General features: G+C 57.4%; 1 protein-coding gene across 1 annotated transcript in view; it reads right to left on the bottom strand.

Moving 5' to 3' along the window:
• Positions 1-28: 28 nt before the first annotated feature.
• IKBKG (inhibitor of nuclear factor kappa B kinase regulatory subunit gamma) overlaps positions 29-19,951 on the bottom strand; it is a 22,051-nt gene continuing 2,128 nt past the window's right edge. The window contains exons 4-15 of the mRNA XM_044682923.1: positions 18,373-18,566; positions 15,535-15,684; positions 14,091-14,149; positions 11,826-11,876; positions 11,448-11,571; positions 9,269-9,387; positions 7,041-7,193; positions 5,406-5,502; positions 3,250-3,399; positions 2,877-3,019; positions 2,412-2,470; positions 29-1,939 (exon numbers count right to left, since the gene is read on the bottom strand). Of these exons, the coding sequence (XP_044538858.1) occupies positions 1,782-1,939; positions 2,412-2,470; positions 2,877-3,019; positions 3,250-3,399; positions 5,406-5,502; positions 7,041-7,193; positions 9,269-9,387; positions 11,448-11,571; positions 11,826-11,876; positions 14,091-14,149; positions 15,535-15,684; positions 18,373-18,566 (1,457 nt within the window). The 3' untranslated portion in view covers positions 29-1,781. The remainder of the gene's footprint in view (positions 1,940-2,411; positions 2,471-2,876; positions 3,020-3,249; positions 3,400-5,405; positions 5,503-7,040; positions 7,194-9,268; positions 9,388-11,447; positions 11,572-11,825; positions 11,877-14,090; positions 14,150-15,534; positions 15,685-18,372; positions 18,567-19,951) is intronic.

Here is a 19,951-nt window from a genome sequence, read left to right as displayed (position 1 = left end):
AGAAGCACACACTTGAGACCACAGACTATGCAGGTTCACCGCCAGGGCACATTTAATTGATCTCCACCCAGAAATTCTCCCATCCACAGCGGGAGCTGCTTTGGGAGAAGTAGAAGAAAGAAAGTCAATGGCAATGCGCTTCCTCCCACTGCCTTCCAAGTGTTGCATAAGCCACTAACTAAGTCATGGGGGGAGGGGTGGCACCTCGGGGACCTACAAAGCAGAAGGCCACTGGAGCGGAGGTAGAAAAGTAGTCTACAGAGTCAAGCACCAGAGCCAGGTTAGCTTGTGGGCACGAAGAACCCCGGCGTGGGAACTTCACCAGAGCTGGCCGCCCACGTGGGACTCAGTCCACACGTCTCTGGCAGTTTCCAAAGACCCTGGGAAGGTCACGAATCGAAGGGTCAGAGGCAGGACAATGAGCCCAGCTCTTCTCAACTCCAGACCCAGCACTCCCTTCTGCCGTGTCGCTGGGCAGAACGTGAGGCCATTTCTATCGGCCATCTTTTCAAACCGAGGAATGCTCTCCCTCGCTCCGTTCTGCCAATTACGGGCACGTACAAAAAGGAGGGCCCGGCCCTTTTAAAGCCAGAAGCGCTCGGAGACCAGGCCTCTTGAATTCTGGGAAGGCTGGCCTGCCCAGGCAGGAGTAGCCCAACAGTATCTAAAGAGCCCGCTTAGAATCGGAGCTGGGCTCGTACAAAGTGCTTCCCCATTGGCCTGGGAGCCAATGGGCTTCGGGCAGGGAAACGGGAATCCAATCGAGCCCGGGCAGAGGTGAGCACTATACGGACACACCTAGGTTCTAAACTGGAAGTTGGGGAAAGCCCTTCAACCCAGTTACTATCCATCAGTCAGCCACACGTTCTCCCTCAGGACTAGTGGGAAGCATCAAAGTCAGGACAAGAGGCCCAGCAAAGCTCACCTGGGTCGAACCCCAGATGGAAATCTTTGGTACTGCCTGCTTCTGGATCTCCACGGGGAAGGGAGAGAGCACGAGAGTGTTAGGCCTCAAGTCAGGGGGGCCTGGCTCCAGAGCCTGCCCGGCACCAGTCGGGAGGCCCCGACGTCTCTTCTTCACTTTAGAATTTCAGGTTTCCCCTCTGTAAGACGGGACGAATTCCTACCCAGAGCATCCGAACCCTCCAGTGTGGAAGAGCTCAAGAAGCATGTTAATTAAGCTCCTGTCAGGCCTAAAAGCCCTGAGAAATGGCAACCAGTATACAGTGCCATGGCCTAGGGTTCCTTGGCCCTAGCAGCAACTCGGGAAATGCTAGGATCTCTCCGAAGAGCCAGGGACAAGAACGACCAAGGAGGGGCAGCAGCATCACCTCCCGGGCTCCAGCGGCCAGCCTCTCTTCCAAAAGAAGGTGCCCAAACTGGGAGGCAGTCAAAAGACCTGGCTTCAAATGCTATCATCTCTGACAGGGATTATTTGTGTGACCTTGGGCAAGTCGTTTGATCTCCGTGGGCCTCGGTTTCCCCTCTGCAAAATGAGGAGAGGGGGAGACTGAAAGGCCTCGGAGGTCCTTTGCAGCTCCAGAAAGAGCTCGGCAGAACCGGGGGTACAGCAAGTTGGGCGAGCCAAGTCAGACAAAGAGCACGCTGAACGAGAGCAAACCAAATGGAGGAGGGCCACCCGGCCTCGTCCTTTAAGCTTCTGAGCAAAAACTACTAAAGGGGCCCACGTTTTCCCACCGAGGCCTAGGCAAGGGAAAGCAAGCAAAGGTGCGGGCAGGCTGCCCTGGGTCGTGCTCGGCCACAACGCTGGGGGACGGGGATCACTCGATACACTCCATGACGTGTATCTGCAGGGTGTCGATATCCGGGGCCTGATACAGACATTTAGGACAACAAAAATCGGGCTGCTGGTCGGGAAGACTCCTCCTCTGGCCGGGCGGCATGGGGTGAAAGGGAAGGTGATGATTGACAAGGTGAACTAAGAGAAGAGAACATCCGTTAGTCGTGACCTTGACCAAGTCACACACGTGCACGCACACACACACACTCACACACACACACACACACGGAGTCTCAGAGAGAGGCTAGCAAGGTGCGGGTCCCAAAGGGGAACGTGTATGCCAGGCCACTCTTACTAAGCGGGTCCCCAGGCCTTCTGTGCTGAGCGGCCCGCCTCCAAGTTCCCCCACAGGCATCTGAAATGCCACGAGCCCAAGAGCCTCCCTGGAGTCACGCCAGCCCGGATTCCAGTTCCCATTGGGGCAACAGGCCACAAAGGACTCCCAACTCGAGCACAGGAAGGCCCCTCCCTGGAACAGCAGCAAAGCGTGTCCATTGCTAAGCTGTGGCTGTCGTTCATCTATGGGGCCTTCTGGACAGGAAGCCTTCTCACCCCCAACCCAACATCGCTCCACGCCTCTGGCTCGAGGATACGGGCACTTGGGACTCACCTGGCTGGGGCAGGGCCGCCTGCGGGTTCTCTACGTGCCGTTTTCTCATGTCTTCAATGCTTTGAAAGCAGAAAGTTGTGTTCACGGCCCTTGGCAAGCAAACTAGTGAGCGGTTGTGCACCCACCCCAGCGCCCCCCGGGGCCGGGAACCTCTTCACTGCTCCGGGTTCTACTTCACTGCCAACGGTCTCTCTACAGCAGAGGCCGACGCGGCTTACGATTGCCCTGAAAACTTGCCAGAAAGGCCCACCCTCCTCTCGTCCAGTTGGACGTTGGCCAGGCCTGGCCTAGCCCCGAACTGAATGAGGTACTCTGCTGCCTCAGTCAAACCTGCTGGCTTTTCAGCGGGTCAGAGGAAACACAACGGAAATGAGAGCTGAAGAGAAAATCACTGGCTACACTCGGGCCTCTCTCGATTCTGCCTGGACTTCCCTACGCCACCCCGGCACAGGCTGGCTGACTCACCGGGTAGTTTCTTTGGAGTCAGCCCTCAGTTTGCTATACTCCCTCTGGAGCTGCTCGAGCTGGTCCTGCAGAAGCTCCTTGCGCTCGGCCAGTTTCTCTCGGGCTTGCCTCTCTGCCTGGAAGTCGGCCTTGTAGATATCAGCCTGGAGGCGGGAGAATGGGGTCTTCTGGGCACCTGGTTCAGACGCCCTCCCAAAGCCATTCCCAGAAGGAGGCTCGCTGAACTTCACCACACCCACCGCTCCAACTCTGTGGAAGCTGCCTGGCCCCGCTGGCGGAGAGGCCACCAGAAGACACTGCGTTTAGGCCCGCGCCCCTGCCCAGCCCTCCTCTCGGAGACATCGGCCAGCGGCGCCCCGAGAGGGCTTCTGACCTGGGCCTTCAGGACTGGGATCGTCTCCATCACCGTCTTGTGTTGTTCCGCCTCCTCCTTAAGTTTGTCGATCAACTCTTGTTTGGCTACCAAGGCCTCTTCTGCCTGCTGCAGCTGCTGGTTGAGGTCTTCCAACTGCAGGTCCATTCCCTAAGAGAAGAGAAGAGAAGAGCCGAGGCGACCGAGTCACACTCGGCACACTGCAAAGCACATCAAGGGACAGAAGCTCCCGCTTTCCCTGCAGAGCCGTCGTGAGACTGGCCACGACCTCGGGCCACGCTCGCTGCAACGAAACAGAAAGCCCCCAAAGGGTCACCAGCGGGCCGACTGGTCGACACAGCCCTGGGCGAGGCCGCGTTCACAGGAGCCTCGGGGCCAAAAGCAGCCAAGGCGGGCACGCCAGCCAGGTCTAGGGTGACGAGCACCGTGGCTGGTCCTGGGTGCCAGAGCAATCAGGGGGAACATGAGCGCTCTCTAAGCGGCCACCTGAAGGTCCGAGAACAAGGAGAGTGCCCTGCCCTTTGGTGGATGCCCGGTGCTTAGGACATGGTAGCAGGCGCTCCCTCCTGACACACGGGAGGCAGAGGCCAATCGTAACAGCTCACACGGCAACAGGCTGCCATTTCCTCAGAGCGATACGACGACGAGGCGCAGACGCGTTCCAGGAGGTGCGACTTAGCCAAGGCCAGAAGGAGCAGCACAAGGTAAGCCCGAGAAGTGAAGCCACTTTCCCCTCCGCAGTGCCGCCTTGTTTTCCCAGGTGGCAGAGGCCTTGACTGTCGCACGATCTAAGAGAAAAGCCTTCCTAAGGTCTCAGCTGCCCTCTCTCCCTGGTGAGGCTCATCTCTCCCGTTAGAATAGAAACTCCTTGAAGGTAGGGGCCGTCGGCTTTTTGCTGTCATTCTTTGGGGGTTCGATCTGTGCATTGGTTCCAAGGCAGAAGAGCGGTCAGGGCTAGGCTATGGGGGCTAACTAAGTGACTGGCCCAGGGTCACCCGGCTGGGAAGTGTCTGAGGCCAGGTTTGATCCCAAGACCTCCCGTCTCTAAATAAGCCTGGCTCTCGAGCCACTGAGCCATCTAGCTGCGCCCGACTGTTTTTGTACTTGCGTGCCCAGGATTTGGCACAGGACGAGGCACAAGGGAAACACGTACTAAGTGCTTTTCACTCGCTTACTCATTCATCTATTCCCCAAACTAGAGGGTGAGCGTCAGCAGTGAGGAGGCTGCAGGTGGCTAGCCAGACACTTATCAGAGACGGGTCTGGGGGCCTAGACCAGACGGCCCACTCCCCTCCACTCGAGTCCTCCTCTTTTCAGCCGGAAGAGCTCCTCCCTTAGACGGGCGGTCCCAGAGGCCTGGTGTGCTTTCAGACTTGTGTTGTCCAAGATGACATGGCCGGACTTGAGGCCAGGCCAGGCAGAGGCCTCCAGCTTCCCGGGCCAGCCACATCATTACTAGAGCACCGATCCTCTAGCTGGACCCCTGCCATGTTCTAGACACTTCTCCAGAAGGAGGCCCAGCACTGACAACTGGAGATGCAGAGCCAGCCACTGCCATGGGGATGCACACAGCAGACGCTTAATAAATGCGCACCGCCTGCCCCTCTGGGCCCGTATTTCACTGGCCTTCTTTCTGCACAATGGGGATGAGAGGAGTGACCCGAATGCTTCCCAAGCTGTTGTGAGACTCAAATGGGAATGGAAAGCCTTTCGCAGCCCCGCTGAATGTCACTCTTACTGAGTGCTGGTATCTTTCTGTTTCCCAGAGGAGAATGGAGTTTGGGGGCAGTGGAGGGACTTGTCCAGGGTCACGCATCAAACAAGTGACCGTGAAGGTCAGTCCTCTCTCCCCCACTGTGGTGTCTCTCAGGAAGGCCTTCCCCACTGAGCCGGCATCCAGAAAGGAGCTTGGGGCTCCATCAGCAGTGGGAAGGAAAGTGAGATTCAAACAATCTAGGATTAAAGGTTCACAAGGCCCTTTACTAGCCCTGGGACCCTCGGCGAGCCTTGCTCTTGGTTGCCTCATCAATCAAATGGGTGCAAACCACAGCATCCTTCCCATAAGCTGCTGAACAGAAAAGCCCTGGAGAAACGTGAGCCCTGCCCCCCAGGCTGGGGCGGCACTTCTAAGGCAGGGCAGCTGGCTGTGTACTCACCCGGCTGCGCTCACTGCTGGCCTGGCTTTTCTTGATATGGTTGTCGTACTCCTGAAAGAGCTGGTGGTAGGCTACTTGCAACTGGGCCAGCTTCCGCCTGAAAAGACCAAAGCAGAACCCGCCGGCTTAGCCCCCGCGTCCCCTGCTCACCACGTGAAGCAAAGAAAGCCCTTCTTCCCAGGCGACTCCACGCGGTTTTCGTCCACGAGACCAAAGGCAGACGAGGGCCCTTTCCCATGCTGCCGCGGCGGCGGCTGGCGCAGAGAATGCCCGGGAGGCGGGCGGTCACCCCGAGGCTGGCCCCTGCACTTAGGCTGCCAGCCCCGGTCATTTTGCCCCCGCTATGGCCAAGGGGAGAGAGACTAGGGGAAGCCAGATCCAGCAATTAAGTCCACGGGTCTGGAAGTCTCTCAGTTGATCCCTCCCTTCAGTGCAGCAGGCTCAGGGCTGGGCACGGACTTCCGAGAGGGACGCAGAAGGGGCTTCCCCGCCACGTCTATTCTCACCGCGCTGCCCCATCTCCTTGCCGGCTCAAAGGCCAGCTTTTGGGATAAGTCCCGACACTCCCCGTTGGGCGCGGCTGCTCCTCCCGAGGAGCAATCTATGGAGGGGCGCCTTCATTCTGTGCCCCTGGATCTCCAGAGCTCGCTTCCACCTCTATCTGGTGACTGATTACACGAACAGAGCCCAGCCCCGGAACTAGCTCCCGCAACAACACACGCTGGAGAAGCGAGCCCAAAAGGTGGCCTGGCCCGGGGCCAAGAGAACAAGAACCCTCTCGGAGTGGCTCCACGCAGGCCTCGGAAGAAACTTTAAGACAAAAGGCCTCAGGGGTTTCCCCCACATCATCCAGGGGGGCAGCCAAAAGATTCTTCCGCAAAGGGAAAAAAGTCCTGCCCGAGAAACCTCCCTTCCCTCTGCCCACTGACTAGGGAAAGGGTTATTGGCTCAGGAAGTCCGCACGTGGGCCATTTCTCGTTAAGTCCACTGCAATTCTCAAAAAGGCCAAGGGTCGTCTAAGGGTCACTGGGCCCAACAGACCCCTGTTCCTGCTAGCGGGGTATCGAAGTGGCCCTATGCCACGTGCCTGTTTTATTCTGAAACAGCCATACCGGGCCATCTCTCGGGCTGGTGGCCTGCCTCTCTGATCAGCCCATCCCCCTCCAAGGTCTTCGATCTTGGGAGGGAAGCGCAGAGGCCATCCCGTTCAACCTTCTTTTACAAACAAGGAAATTGGGGCCCACGGAGAAGGGCCGGATGTGTTGGAAGTAGGATCTGAACCCAGAGCCCATGCTCTGCGTACAGACTTTGCGATTCACTTTTCTCACAAGAAAGAACTAGAAGCTACGATGTGCAAGGCTCATGCTCGCCATTTTAGTGCCAAGGAGTCTGAGGCTCAAAGAGGTTCGGCATTCGGTCCGAGCCCATCAAGGTGCCCAGCTCCGGGGGAGCCTCTAAGGGAGGCGGTCTCAGACATGGCAGGGCATCCCCCCCCCCCCCCGCATCTGCCTCCCTCAAAGGCTAGGGGGAGCAAAAAGAACGGGAATGACGCCAAGGAAGCAAAGGAGAGCCGGAGGACAATCTGGACGTCCAACGGTTAACACGAGGCCCTCCCAGCCACGTCTGCTTACTTACTTCTCCTCAGAGGCAGCCTGCCGCTCCATGCGCAAGGCGGCCTCCACGTTCTGGGTCTGCATGCGCAGCTGGTCCACCTGAACGCTGTGTTGCTTGTGCAGCTGCTCGTTCTCGCTCTCCAGCTGCTTGAGCTTCTCCGTGGCTGTCCGAGCTCTGGCACGGGAAGATGAGGGGGGGAAAGAGACAGGGATGGGGCCGTGGGGGAAGGAGAGCCCAGCGTCGCGCCGCCCATGCCAAGCAAGATGGCTCCCTAGCGAGGTCTGTGGAAATTCAGGCTGAGAAGGGAGCCGAGCCAGTGGCTACCATTAGCATACCCATGCCTAAGTGGCAGGGTCGCAGTCAAACCATCTCACCCGAGCGTGAGCTAGGAAGGCTCGGCCCCGGGCCCCTTGCCAGGTAGAAACGGACCTGCCAACGGGCCTTGGATCGCAGGTCGTTTCTGTTCTAAGAAGAGCCGGAGGCAGCACTTCCCAGCCTGTATCACTCGGATGGAGACGGTGGCCTTGACTTCCCCATAGCCCAAGCCCCAACGGATTGTGGTACCGCACCCACGAGGGCAGCAGCAACTCCCTAGAACGCTCGAGGGCATCTGCAGAGAACGGCTGCCCTTTGTGAATCTAAGCGCTAGCGCGGGAGCCAGGCGCTCGAGCCCCGCTCACTGCGCGGCCTCTTCAGACAACCAGTCTGTGGGGGACGCGGGACTCCTGCCTGAGAGGACCTGGGCTCCGGCTCCGGCTCCGGCTCCGGCTCCACCCCGGGGGCCTAACTGCATGTCCCGGGCTTCAGAGTCCTCAGCGGAAAGGAGGAGGCTGGAGCAGCCGGAGAGCCCAGGAACCTTCCTGCCCTTTCATGGTTGGGAAAACTACAAAAGAAGCGCAGAGTAGCTGCAGCACAGCAGCAAAGGCAGGAGGGAAACCCTGGGCCGACCAGAAAGCAACAGGGAAGAAGGAAGGGCTGGTCTCGAAGGATCAGCTGCTCTAACCCGACGTTCCCTGCCACAGGTACTAGAACCCAGGCCTCCGAGGAGAGAGGGGCCCCTCAGAACTGAATGTCCTAAGGGAACGGTGCCTGAATCTCCCGGAAAGCAAATTGTTCTTTTGTGAAGAAAATAAACGGCGAGTCCCTGGCCTGCCTGGGCTGGAAATCGGCTTTGCAGTGAGCAACTGAAGTCTTCTCTGCTGGTCCTCAAAGGAAGATGCCCTCAGGGCCCCGGGAGCATGAAGGCCCACCACGGAGGCCTGCGGACACAAGGAGCCCCAAAGGTCCCAGCCTCGAGGAAACCAGTCCAGCGGGAAGATGGCCAGCTACCAACTTGGGAAAGGATCAGCTGGAAACAATCCCCAGAGAGACAGAGCAGGGCACAGAAGGGCTGCTGGGCTGGGAAGGAAGCCCAGGAAGGAGGCGGAGATGAGGACAGAGAGTGTTCCAGGCAGCGACCCCAGAGAAATTTCCCAGGGTTGGGAGAAGCAGGGTCTTGTTCGGAGAAAGGCAAGAAAGCCAACTGTCACTGGATAGGAGAAGGAGCTTTAAGATGGGCAAAGTTTAGAACATCTGGGTGGTTCTCGAGGCAGGAGGACTTAGGTTTAAATTTGGCCGCAGACACTTCCCAGCTGGGCGACCCTGGGCAAGTCACTTCAGCCCCATTGCCCAGCCCTTGCCCTTCTGTCTTAGAACTGACACTGAGACAAAAGGTAGAGCTTTCCAAAAAAAGGCCACTAAAGCTTATGAAGGGCTTTGATTCTGTGGGTGATCGAGAGCCACGGGGGGTGACACGGTTGGCCCTGCACTTTGGGAAATTCACCTGAGTGGCTAAATGGAGGACAGAGAGCAGTGGGCAGAGGCCTGAGGCCTCTGAAACAGTCTGAGCGGGAAGTGGTGAGGCCTGGCACCCCAGGGGTGGCGGCAGCGTCGAGAGGAGGAAGGGGCCGTACTGGGAGATGCTGCAGAAGTGAGACGTGGGGAGGGAGGGAAAGGATGGTGCCTCGGGGGCCTGGCAGGTGTCGCCACCCACAGTGCTAGAGAAGCTGGAGGCGGGAGGGTCGGGAGTTTCCGATGTCTACCGCGCACCCAGTCAGAGATGTCGACAGAGGCGCTGGGGCAGGATGGGAGAATCCTCAGCACAGAGCTGGTCACTGGACCCAGAGGGGCCAGAGGGAGAAGAGAGGAGGGGCCCGGCCCACGGGAGGGATGGCCACCATTAGCTTGCTTGCTGTTCAGCTTCTCCCTACCTGTCCTCGAGGACTTGTTTGTCTTTGTTCGAGACCTCCAGGCGGCTCTGGCTCTCCTGGAGTTCCCCGAGCAGTGAGGTCACCTGGGCTTTCACAGACCCTTTGTCTTCCGTCAGTTGCTGTAATATATAGCAATACAGAATACGTGGCTCTCATCTGGAGAGAAAGGTGGCGGCTGGGGTCAAGACCCCCATTCCTCACAAGGCCACGTGCTAAGCCAGTGGCCTGGCTGTGGACCGAACCGCGTGTACCTTTACTTCCCCTCTGCAGGTCGGATGCGTACGTTCAGAGCGGAAAAATCAAAACGTCACAGATAACCCCCGACTGAGAAGTTGGATGCGCCAGAGCGGGAAGGGCTCTCGGGGCCACCCAGGAGGCAATGGAGGTGGAGGCCAGGAGCCACCTGCTCAGACGTCCGCTGCGCCGACCCTCCGATCCGAGCGTAGGGGGAAACAGCTCCCCCTTGCTCCTGCCGTCTCTACTCCCCCGGCACCTACGGCCGCCCGGCTTCTGCCCCCACACACACCTGAACTGCCGCCGCAGGGGCCACACGCAGTGCTCCAAGCTTCTCCCTTGGTACCGAGCGCACGGCCTTTCCATCTTCCTAACCCCACTTCTCCGCCGGGGGCCCCTGGGGAAGGGGTCCCGCCCTACCACTGCAGCTCAAAATCTAGCAAGACCTACCAAGCCATCCCGGAAGCGGGGCCTCCTGGGGCTCTTTCTCTGAACGGGCCTGACAGACGCCGGGAAGGACTGCCGAGGGCCCCCTCAGACAGTCCTCCGGCGGGTGCTGCCACTGCTGATGCACACCGCCTCCTAACCTCCGGCTGGCTCCCCTCCAATCTGGTTGCACACGAATGTCAGACAACCATTATAACGTCACTCTCCTTCAAAACGCTGCCGATGCTGATGCCCCTCCCTCCACTGATTCTCAAGAAGTCCAAATGTGTTGGGCTGGGCATTCGAGGCCCTCGACAATCTGCCTCCAACCTGCCCTTCCAGCGAAGAGGTACCACAGTACACAGAGCACTGGACCTGGAGTCAGAAGGCCTGAGTTCAAATTCAGGCTTCAACATTTCCTGGCTGTGTGACCCTGGGCAAGTCACCCAACCTATGCTGTGAAATGGGGCTTATAAGAGTATGTCTCTCCCAGGGTGCTTGGGATCCATGAAAGAGCCTAACTGCAAAAGCGTTTTGAAAGCCCCGAGTGTGGGATCAATAGCTATTATTTCTCTTGGCTTCCTCTCATGAAGTCAAGGCCCAGGAAAAGCGGGGCCCGTGGGAATTCTCATTCCGCACTATGGTTACTGGTAAACGTGTCTCATCTTCCCGTCGAGGGTCAAAGGGTCTCGAGGGCAGGGGCCAGACCGCAGGCAGCTTAAGAAACGCCCCTCGTCTCATCCTTGCCGGTGCTGAATGCCCTCCACACCTCTGTCAAGGCCCCAAGACACCCACTGCCCACCTGAGCACCCAGGCCTCGGGGCTTCCTTCGGTTCGCCTCCCAGAGCCCTCACTGGCAGGTGCTGCCCAAAATCTACACTGCTGTGTGCTTAGTGAGCGATCTGAGCATATCCACGGCGGCACGGACAAGCAGCTGGCCCGGGCCTTCCACGCCAGGGGCCAGGGGAGACGTGTGCAGATGACGAAAGGCTACCTTCTGTCAATAGGTAAGTCATGGGCCTTTCGAGGCTATCAAAGATTCAACATGTCAAGAAACTGAGGCCCAGTCAGGGGAACAGGGCTCCTCACTACCCAGGGGACGATCGTGGGCAAGTCCCTCCCCGCTTTCCAGCTCTAAGTAGACACTCTGGCCCAGTCTAAAACCATGTTCTGGGGGCAGTTGGATGGCTCCGTGGATGGAGAGCCAGGCCTAGAGACGGGAGGTCCTGGGTTCCAATCTGGCCTCAGACACTTCCCAGCTGCGTGACCCTGGGCAAGTCACTTGACCCCCATTGCCTAGCCCTGTAACAAATAAAATTAATATAGAAGGACATATAAAGATATTAGGGTTTAAAAAAAAAAAAAAACCATGTTCTGGGCCACAAAACCCAGGATGGCTGCTTCTCCTTCTGCCTATCTCCCTCCTCGTCCTCAGCTCCTCGCTTCCCCTCCTCCCTTTCTCCCCAGGGTGCTAAGCGCTCTGGTGACGCTGAGCCCGGGCAGCCCTCTCCCTCCTCACCTCCACCTGCCTCTTCAGGGCCTGTAACTGCTGCTCGGCCCGCCTCTCCACTTGTTTTTCCCTTACTGCCAAGTGGGCCATCTTGCCCTGCAGGGATGCCAGCTCCTGCTTGAGTGCCGTATTCCTGGAAAAGGGAATCCTTACCTGTCCCCTGGCTCAGCAAGGGCAGGGCGAGGAGAGGCCGGCCTGGAACCAAGCACGGCAAGGACAGCAGGGCACGACAGGGCAAAAAGCACCCGGGAACCCAAGCCCAGAAAGAGGGCAGGACGGGGCAGAGGGGACCCGAGCAGAGCAGGGCAGTCTAGTCCCATCACGCAATGGCGACGGGCCCACTGAATGGGTGAGCCTGTGGGGCTTGACCGCAAAGCGACAACTCACTCATTCTCCATATCTTGCACCTTCGTCAGCAGGTCATCAGAATCTGCACTCCTGGCACCAAAAGGAAAAACAAGGATGAGAAGCCATTGCAAGGCCTGGATCCTTGGAGAGCCCCTCTAAGCACCTACTGTGTGCCAGGTGCTATGCTCAGAACTTTACAATCTCTCTCATTCGACCCTCACACCCACCCTTGGGAGGGAGGTGCTATGATTCCCACTTTATAGATGGGCCAACTGAGGCAGGCAGAGGTGAAGTGACCTGTGTCTGAGGCCACATCGGAACTGGGGCTAGCCTGGCCCACAGGCAGAGAAGTCCTGGCAAAAGAAGCAGGGCCCAGGCCGACGTCCCACTGACTCCAGAGCTGGGCGGGCTCAGTCGCCCCTCTAGCCTCCAGCCCCACCTGGGATCAAAGGGGACCAGCTCTTCGCCTCAAGGTGGAGGGGTCTCGGGGGCCCCGGTGCTGGCCCCCCCCCAACTCTGAAATGAGACAGTATGTGGGAAGCATCAAGCACCATGCCTGGCACACAGTAGGCCCTCACGAACTGCTTGGCCCACCCTAAGTTTGTCTCCTGTTTCTGGGTTTCTCGTGTTTCCCTGCCTGTAGCAGCAGAGATGTGGAAGAGCACACGTGGCATCCAACTGCTCGATCTGGCCCGCATTCCTCGTCGTCCCCCAGGGATCGCCCCCGCCCAAAAGGAGACGGGAGGGACACAGAGAAAACCAAAAGCGGATCCCGGCCTCCCAGAGCTTCCCTGGATAGGAGGACGATGCCTCGGGCAGCCGCGCAGAGCTCGGCAGAGCTCCGTCTCCTTTCCTCATCTGTCTATCACTCGGGTCCCTTCTTCTGCCACCATCTCCTCCACTACCCGTCTCCATCCCGCCTCCTCGGGCAGCAGCCCCGCCGTGTCGCCCCTCTCGGTCTCTCCCTCTCCACCGGCCCTTTCCCTACTGCTTAGAAAGCCGACGAGAAGCACCTCCTGACCCCTACGACCTCTCTCTCCAGTTACTCGGGATCTCGGCTGTCACCAGATCGATGGCCTCCTGGCAGTCCTGCAGGACACGGGGACGTCCCTTCCTCCTGGTTCCCCTCCTCTCTCTGATGGTGGCGGATCCTCGGCCAGGCCGCGCCCTTTCTTGGGGGAAGTATCCCTCGGGGCTCTGGCCTGGGCCCTCTTTGCTTCTCCCTCTGGACCACTGCGCTTGGGGAGCTCCTCGACTCCCACAGATTCAATGCTGCCGATTCTCAGACCTACCCATCCTGCCCCAGACTCTCTGCTGACCTCCATCCGCCTTCCGGACATCTCAACCCTGTTGTCTTTCCCCTTATTACTACAGAGGGCGGCGCCCAGAGGCATCCTGACTCTCTACATCCTCCCACACCTAAGCCCTTGCTGAGGCCTGCTGAGGCCACCTTCACAGCACTTCCCAAATATGCTCTCCTCTCCTGTGACACTCCCACCCCCTGGTGCAGGCCGGCCCTCGCCACCTCCTCCAAGCAGCCGCCAAAGTGATTTTGCTAAAGCTCAAGCCCAATCAAATCACCACTTTCCCTCACTCGACGAACTCTAGTGGCTCCCTATTGCCTCCAGGATCGTTAGCACTCAAAGCCAGTCAGAACCCAGCCCCCTCCTCTACCTTCTCAGTCTCCTTGTACCTCGCGCCCTTATTGTCATCTCCCGGCTCTCTGACCACTCCCCATGCCTGGAACGCTCTCCCCTCCTGTGCTCTGACCACTGCCCTCCCTGGCTTTCCTTCGAGTCCCAACTAAAATCCCATCTTCATTCCGGTGCCTTCCCTCCGCTCGTTATTTCCTCACGAACCTGTACCCAGCCGGCTCTGCCTGCTGCGTTGGCCATGAGAACTCGCACGAGCTCCTCAAGGCCGGGGACTGGCTTTTGCCTCTCTTGGTATCCCTGGCCTAGCACGCAGGAAGCGCTCTTAGTAGAAGTTTGTTAAATGCACCCATTTCAATGGGTTTGGGTGTGCCGATTCTGGGGCACCAGGGATGCCGCCCCAATTCCTGAGGAGGCCCAAGAGCAGGGAGTACAGTTTGTCCCAAGTCTCTCGGGCCCCATCGCCTCTCTCCACCCCCCGCATCCCTGTTGTCTTGTTTAAGCCGTGAGCCTCCCCTCGTGAGAATTCTGTGGGCTCCGAGAAAGGCCCGCCAAGCCCCAGGAACCAGGCGGGGACGGGCCACTTTGGGCCTGGGTCGATCCCAAACTACACACGAAGAAAGCAGACGGCCTGAGACGCGGGAAGGCTGACCTGCCGCTCGCCCCTTGCAGAGATTCGGTCTCCGGCGGTCTCTGCGGCTGGGTCTCGTTCTGAAATGCCAGAGAAAAGCAGGCGTCACCCAGGGAAGCGGGCACACGGCGGTGGGCAACGTCTGTCCGAGTGGAAGTGCGGATCCGGGACGAGCCTGTCCCGGCTGAAAGAGAGCCAGGCCAGGGCGGCCAACATGCTGCTTCTAGTGCGGGCCTGACACCACACGGGGGGACACGAGCTTCTTCCCACCTGCACCGAGCTCTCGGCCAGGGTCTCTCCTGCCCCAGGACTCACTCCCGCCCTCTCTCTCTTCCCCAGAGGAACTCGGACCGTTTTTAGCCACTGCCTTCGACACAGATCGAGAGCTGGCACCTCCTCCAGTGGTGAGAGTCGGGAGCCCAAGGGATCTTGGAGAGCCAGAGGGCTCGGGGGCACTGAATCAGACCGAAGGCACGAGCAGTCTCATCTACCGATTTCCCGAGCAGAAGAAGGGGCCAGGGCAGCAGTGAGCTAAATGGATCCTGGGCTGCTGCACTCTGACCAAGAACAGGGAGGAGAAAAAGAAGGCCGCTGCTTCGGGCCCTCGTCAGATCTCACCTGGAGTTGAGGCTTCAGCGGGTCAATACTAAGCATGGCTCTTCCAACACAAGAGAGTGAGAAGAGCCAAATAACTGCATCTAAGCGACTTGCCCGGGGGCACACAGCGAGGAGTGTCTGGGGTCACATTTGAACCCAGGACCTGGAGGCCTGGCTCTCTATCCACTGAGCCATCTAGGTGGCCCTCAGCGTGTCCTTAGCACGGATCAGCTGGAGAAGGGCTCCCGGGATGGGGGTGGGCCTGGAGTCCACATTTCCTCTGGAGAGGAAAAGGCTCAGAGGGACACGAGAGCAGCAGTCAAGTATCTGAAGGGCTGCCCCGGGGCCCGGTGTCCAACCGCCTCTCGCTTCCAGGAAAGCCTTCCTGGCAGTGAGAGCTGCTGTTCCAAAGCGGAATGGTTTCCACTGTCTGGAAGCTTTGGAGCACACGAGAGCCACACAGCTAGGGCGGACAGGCCTTCCTAGGCGGGGCAGCCCAGGGGGGCACTGAGCTCTTTCCCATGCTCCGACGCCAATGAGAGAGAGTTCCCTTGTCCAGGTCTCCCACCTCAGAACGGCTTTTACGCTCGGAAATGAGGCTTTCTTATTTTCGGAGGGGCCCAAGAAGCCCCCACCCTCGGGCCCGGAAGCCAGCCAGAGTCCCCTCCAACTCCGAAATGCCACGATTCTATACTAGAACTGTCGAATCGCAGAGCAAAAAGGAACCCTAGAGAACAGCTAGTCCAAGCCCATTCCTCCTGCAAGGTGGCAAAGTGAGTCCAGACAGGGAAAGGCTCAGCTGTGTGACTGCCACAGAGAGACAAGGAGCTGCCATGCGCCCCCCCCCCCCCCACGTGCTCGCGCTTACCTTTGTCCTGAGCTCCTGGTTCTCCAGAAGAAGGGCTTCTTTCTCCTTCTGGAGACCTTCTCTGGTCTCTTCCAGCTGCTGCAAACGGTCCTCGAGCTGCTCTTTTAGGATCCGCCAAGCCTCTCTTTCGGTCTCGCCAGGAATCTGACCCTTATAAAACCAGAGACTGGGAATCAGCCAGGACTCTCCAGGGCTACCTCCGAGGGGCCCCGTGCTTGTAATGCTCTGGCAGGTTCAGAGCTAAATCAATACCAAGCAGGCCCAATTCCACCTCACTGCCAAGCTGGGCGGAAGCAGACCTGCTCACGGTGCTGGAGAGACTTCCGCCAGGTCACTGCTGTGCCCGTTTATGCTGCCGGACTCTCGTGAACCCCGGGGAAAGCAATGGCTGTCAGCCAAGAGCTTTCTTCTTTTCACTCCCTGGTCAAAAACAAGCCCTGGCCCCTGGCCTGGTGTTCGAATCCCTCACGATGTGATCCCGCCTTATTCGCCGTTACTCAGAAACCATTAGAACCCAAATGAGTGGACTTCGGGGCAAGATGAGCGGGCCAGACGCCCCAGCTCCAACACAGCTGCTCTCGTAAGACCTGAAGTCTGCACAAGCCCGAGTGCCCCCGAAATCTGCCAACGAGCTGTGGCATTTCTTCCACGCCAGAACTGCATGACAAGTCGGACAGAAGCCCCCAGACCATAGCAAAAGGGGCTGCTGCAAAGCAAGCCCAGGGGGCCAAACTGGTTTTCAAACCCTTACCTTCTGCTCGGGACCAATTGTAAGACAGGAGAGTGGCAAGTGCTGGGCAACTGGAGTTAAATGACACACCCAGGGCCACCCAGCTAGGAAGTGTCTGAGGGCACATATGAACCCAGGACGACCTCTCGTCCCTAGGCCTGGCTCTCAAGCCACTCGGCTACCTCGCTGCCCCCTACACACATATGTTTTAAAGCTATCAGTATAAAACAGAGTCTCGGGGGTCCACGCAAACCACTGATTCTCTTTCGTGTTCTACTGGATATATGGAACACGTTCCCTTCTTGAGGTTTAAGTTCAGGACAGAAATCCAATTCCGAAACCAAAAAAATACTCCCTGGGAGGGGCTTCGTGGTCATCCAGTGTGATTCCTTTACAGATAAAATGGAGGCTCAGAGAGAAGGGAATTACCCAAGATGATACAAATAGTGGCAGGGAGCCAGGCCTAGAACCCAGGAAGAAGCCCCTCTACCTCTCCATAATGAGAGCTTGTGCTCTAAGGTCTGCTGGGAGGGAAGTGCTGTTATTATCCTCATTTTACAGATGGGCAAACTGAGGCAAATGGGTTTGTGACTTACCCAAAGTCCCATGGCAGGAAGTAATTAAGACCCACTTTAACTTCAGGTTTCCCTGACTCTGGGCCAGGCCCTCTGCGCACTCTATATAGCAGCAATATGGAGCACCCACGCCCGTATATGGCACCTAGTAGGTGCTACCTTGTATCGCTAGACTCTGCCGTGTCCACATACCCTGTGACAGCATTGGTGAACCTTTCAGAGACCGTGTGCCCAAACTGCACCTTCAAGCTGCCTGGGAGCTCCTGCCTTACCCCAGACAGCTGAGGGAGGAAGTGCTTGCATTCATTCAGCTGCTGGGCAGAGGGGCAGAGCATGCAAAAAATGTCCTCAGGCGTGGTGGAGAGGGTGGGAACGGAGCAGTCCCCTCCTGCATGCTGGGGCACCTGTACCACATCTTCACCAACACGGCCCTACAACGTCCCAGACCTGACCTTGATCTCTTCTAGGGCCAAGACTAGAGTCTTCTACATCTCTATGTCCCACAGTCTAAGGCAGAGCCCTATACTCAGAAGCATCCGGTGAGTTTCAGAATAACTCTGCAGGCCTGGAGCCCCCCGCTCCCCCCCCCCCAAAAGAGGTGTTTGCTTCCTCAAGTACAGCTGAGCAGCGAATTAGAAAGGGCAACTGGGCTGGAAAAGGGTACGAAGCTCCACCTTAACGCTTAAAGACACAAGAAAGGCCAGTGGGCCATCATCAAAGCTCCTTCTGCACATAGCAGGTAGATGACCTCTACACAACTCGGAGCAAGTCTCTTCCCCTCCCTGAGCCTCAGTTTCCCCATCTATAAATTTAAAATGGGGGAGGGGAAGTGACAACAACAGGCTTTAGAAAAGGAGGGAGGCACCCCACATTCTAAAAGTGAGAAAGGCTAAGTTTTCTCCTTGGACTATTGGAAAGACCTTTTCATCTAATAACGGTCACATTCCTGAATGGCTCTCTCCTCTCCCTTCACTTTGGCAGCCATTTTGAAGCACTGAAGTCACCACACTGGGCTTTGTTAACAAACAATAGCAGTTGCCTAGCTTTGGATCTTGTGATTGCAGCAATTGATGCTGAACTTCACCAAGTATCAGAGAGTCGTCTAGGGTACTGAGCGGCCAATCTAGGACTAGAACTCAGGTCTTCCTGACTTGATGCCGCCTCAACATAGCCTTGAGCAAGAGGGTCGGGTGATTGCATTAACTAAATGGAGCACTATGGGAAGGCCGAGGTTCACCAGCCCGAGAAGATCTACCAGGACCAATCCAAGATAAGGGGAAAAGCCACTTAAGACATCCACACCCCGACTCAAGTAGGCCTAGCTCCTCCCACCATCTGAATCCCTTGGGGCATTGGCCCTCTCCCCATTCGCCCCGTGTTTAGCACCCCACCAGATGTTTGGGAGACAGCGCAGCCTCTTCCTTGCCAAAGAGGAGTGGAGAAATTCGTCTACAGCCGAGTCCAAGTTTCTGGAGCTTATTCTGGGTTCCATGGAACTGGGGGGAGAGGGGGTGACCCCAGATCTCCCGGTACCTTTTCGCTTTCCTGCAGAGCCTTCTCCTTCTGCCTCTTCAGCTCCAGCTTCTCCATCTTTAGCTTCTCTACCAGCGTCCTCGCCTCCTGAAATTTTCTCATGAGAAACTCCTTCTCCTCCTTCTGGTTGGCCTGGAAGTTCACAAACTCTTGATAGCGCTCCCGAAGCATCTGGTTGCTCTGTCGTAAGGCATCTGCCAACACCACAGACAGATCGTTAAGTCAGAAAATGCAAAAGATCAGAATCGAAAGGAAGGCTATGAGGAAACTGGAACGCAGAAGACATGGGTTCAAATTCTGGCTCTGCATTACCTTGGCCATATCATGTTGACCAGAGGAGCCAATGAGGGGTGGCTCAGATGGCCTTGGAGGCATGTGCCAGCACTAGGGCTAAGCTCTTCTGAGTGCCGGTCTCTCCTGCCCTGAATACATCCTCTAAAGCCCAACTCAATTGCCAACTCCTCCAGAAAGCTTTCCCTGATTTCTCTCACTGGTAAAGTGAGGGAACTGTGCTTAACTCCTTGGGCCCCCTCACAGAACTTCATTTTCTAACTGTCCAATTAGATGGAGAGTCGGGAAGACCCAGGTCCAAATCTCGTCTCGCTACTTCCTAGTTAGCTCGGTCCTTTTCTGTCTCCTCGTCTGTAAAATGAGGCTAAGTACTCAGAGTATACCGGCCTCCTAGGGTTGCTGTGAGGCACAAAGCATTATGTACGTTCCCCATTGGACCCTACGTTCCATAAAGAGACAGGCCTTGTTTTATTCAAACGTGGCACTTCTCTCAGGGCACAGGGGCCCTTGAATCTCTTCTGAGGCCACACAGAGCACTGGGCCTGGGGTCGGGATGACCTGAATTCAAATCATACCTTGCTATGTGACCCTGGGAAGTCACTTCATCGGCTTACCTCAGTTTCCTCAACTATAAAATGGAGATGATGATAGCATCTACCTCCTAGGGTTGTTGTGAGGATCAAATGAAATCCCTGTAAAGCACTTATTAGCACAGTGCCTGGCACTCAGAGCTTTCTTTCCGTCCTTCTAGGTCAAGATTAACTGGGGCCAGGTCAGCGATTCCCGCTAGGGGCACCATAAGGCACTCGAGACCATAAAATATGGGACGACTGAGGACGAAGGATCCCCGAGTTAAAAAGGGTCAGGATTCATCGAAACCTGCTGCTCTCTTGCATCCCTCCCCCCCCCCCCCCAATCGGCATTACAACCGGCCAAGACGATTTTGCTAAACCTCCGGCAATAACTGTCCTAGAGCTGGGGAGATTGCTTATACCTCAGACAGCAAAACTGACCCTGGGAACAGATTCAGCTCTACCACCTTGAGCCTACGTAAAACAGCAACTGCTAGTGCCACACAGAAGCCAATGGGGTGGAGCCAAGATGGCGGAGAGGGTGCATGGGCCCATTTAGTTTCTACCAAATTGCCCTCCAAAAAGCGATGAAATAACCCCTCAAAAGGAATTCTGCACAGGCCTAGAGACGGGAGGTCCCGGGTTCAAATCTGGCCTCAGACACTTCCCAGCTGTGTGACCCTGGGCAAGTCACTTGACCCCCATGGCCCACCCTT

Source organism: Gracilinanus agilis, chromosome X (genome assembly GCF_016433145.1).
Source record: "Gracilinanus agilis isolate LMUSP501 chromosome X, AgileGrace, whole genome shotgun sequence".
Lineage (NCBI taxonomy): Eukaryota > Metazoa > Chordata > Mammalia > Didelphimorphia > Didelphidae > Gracilinanus > Gracilinanus agilis.
Note: the sequence above shows the minus strand (reverse complement) of the source record. Positions and strands in the feature narration are given on the sequence as shown.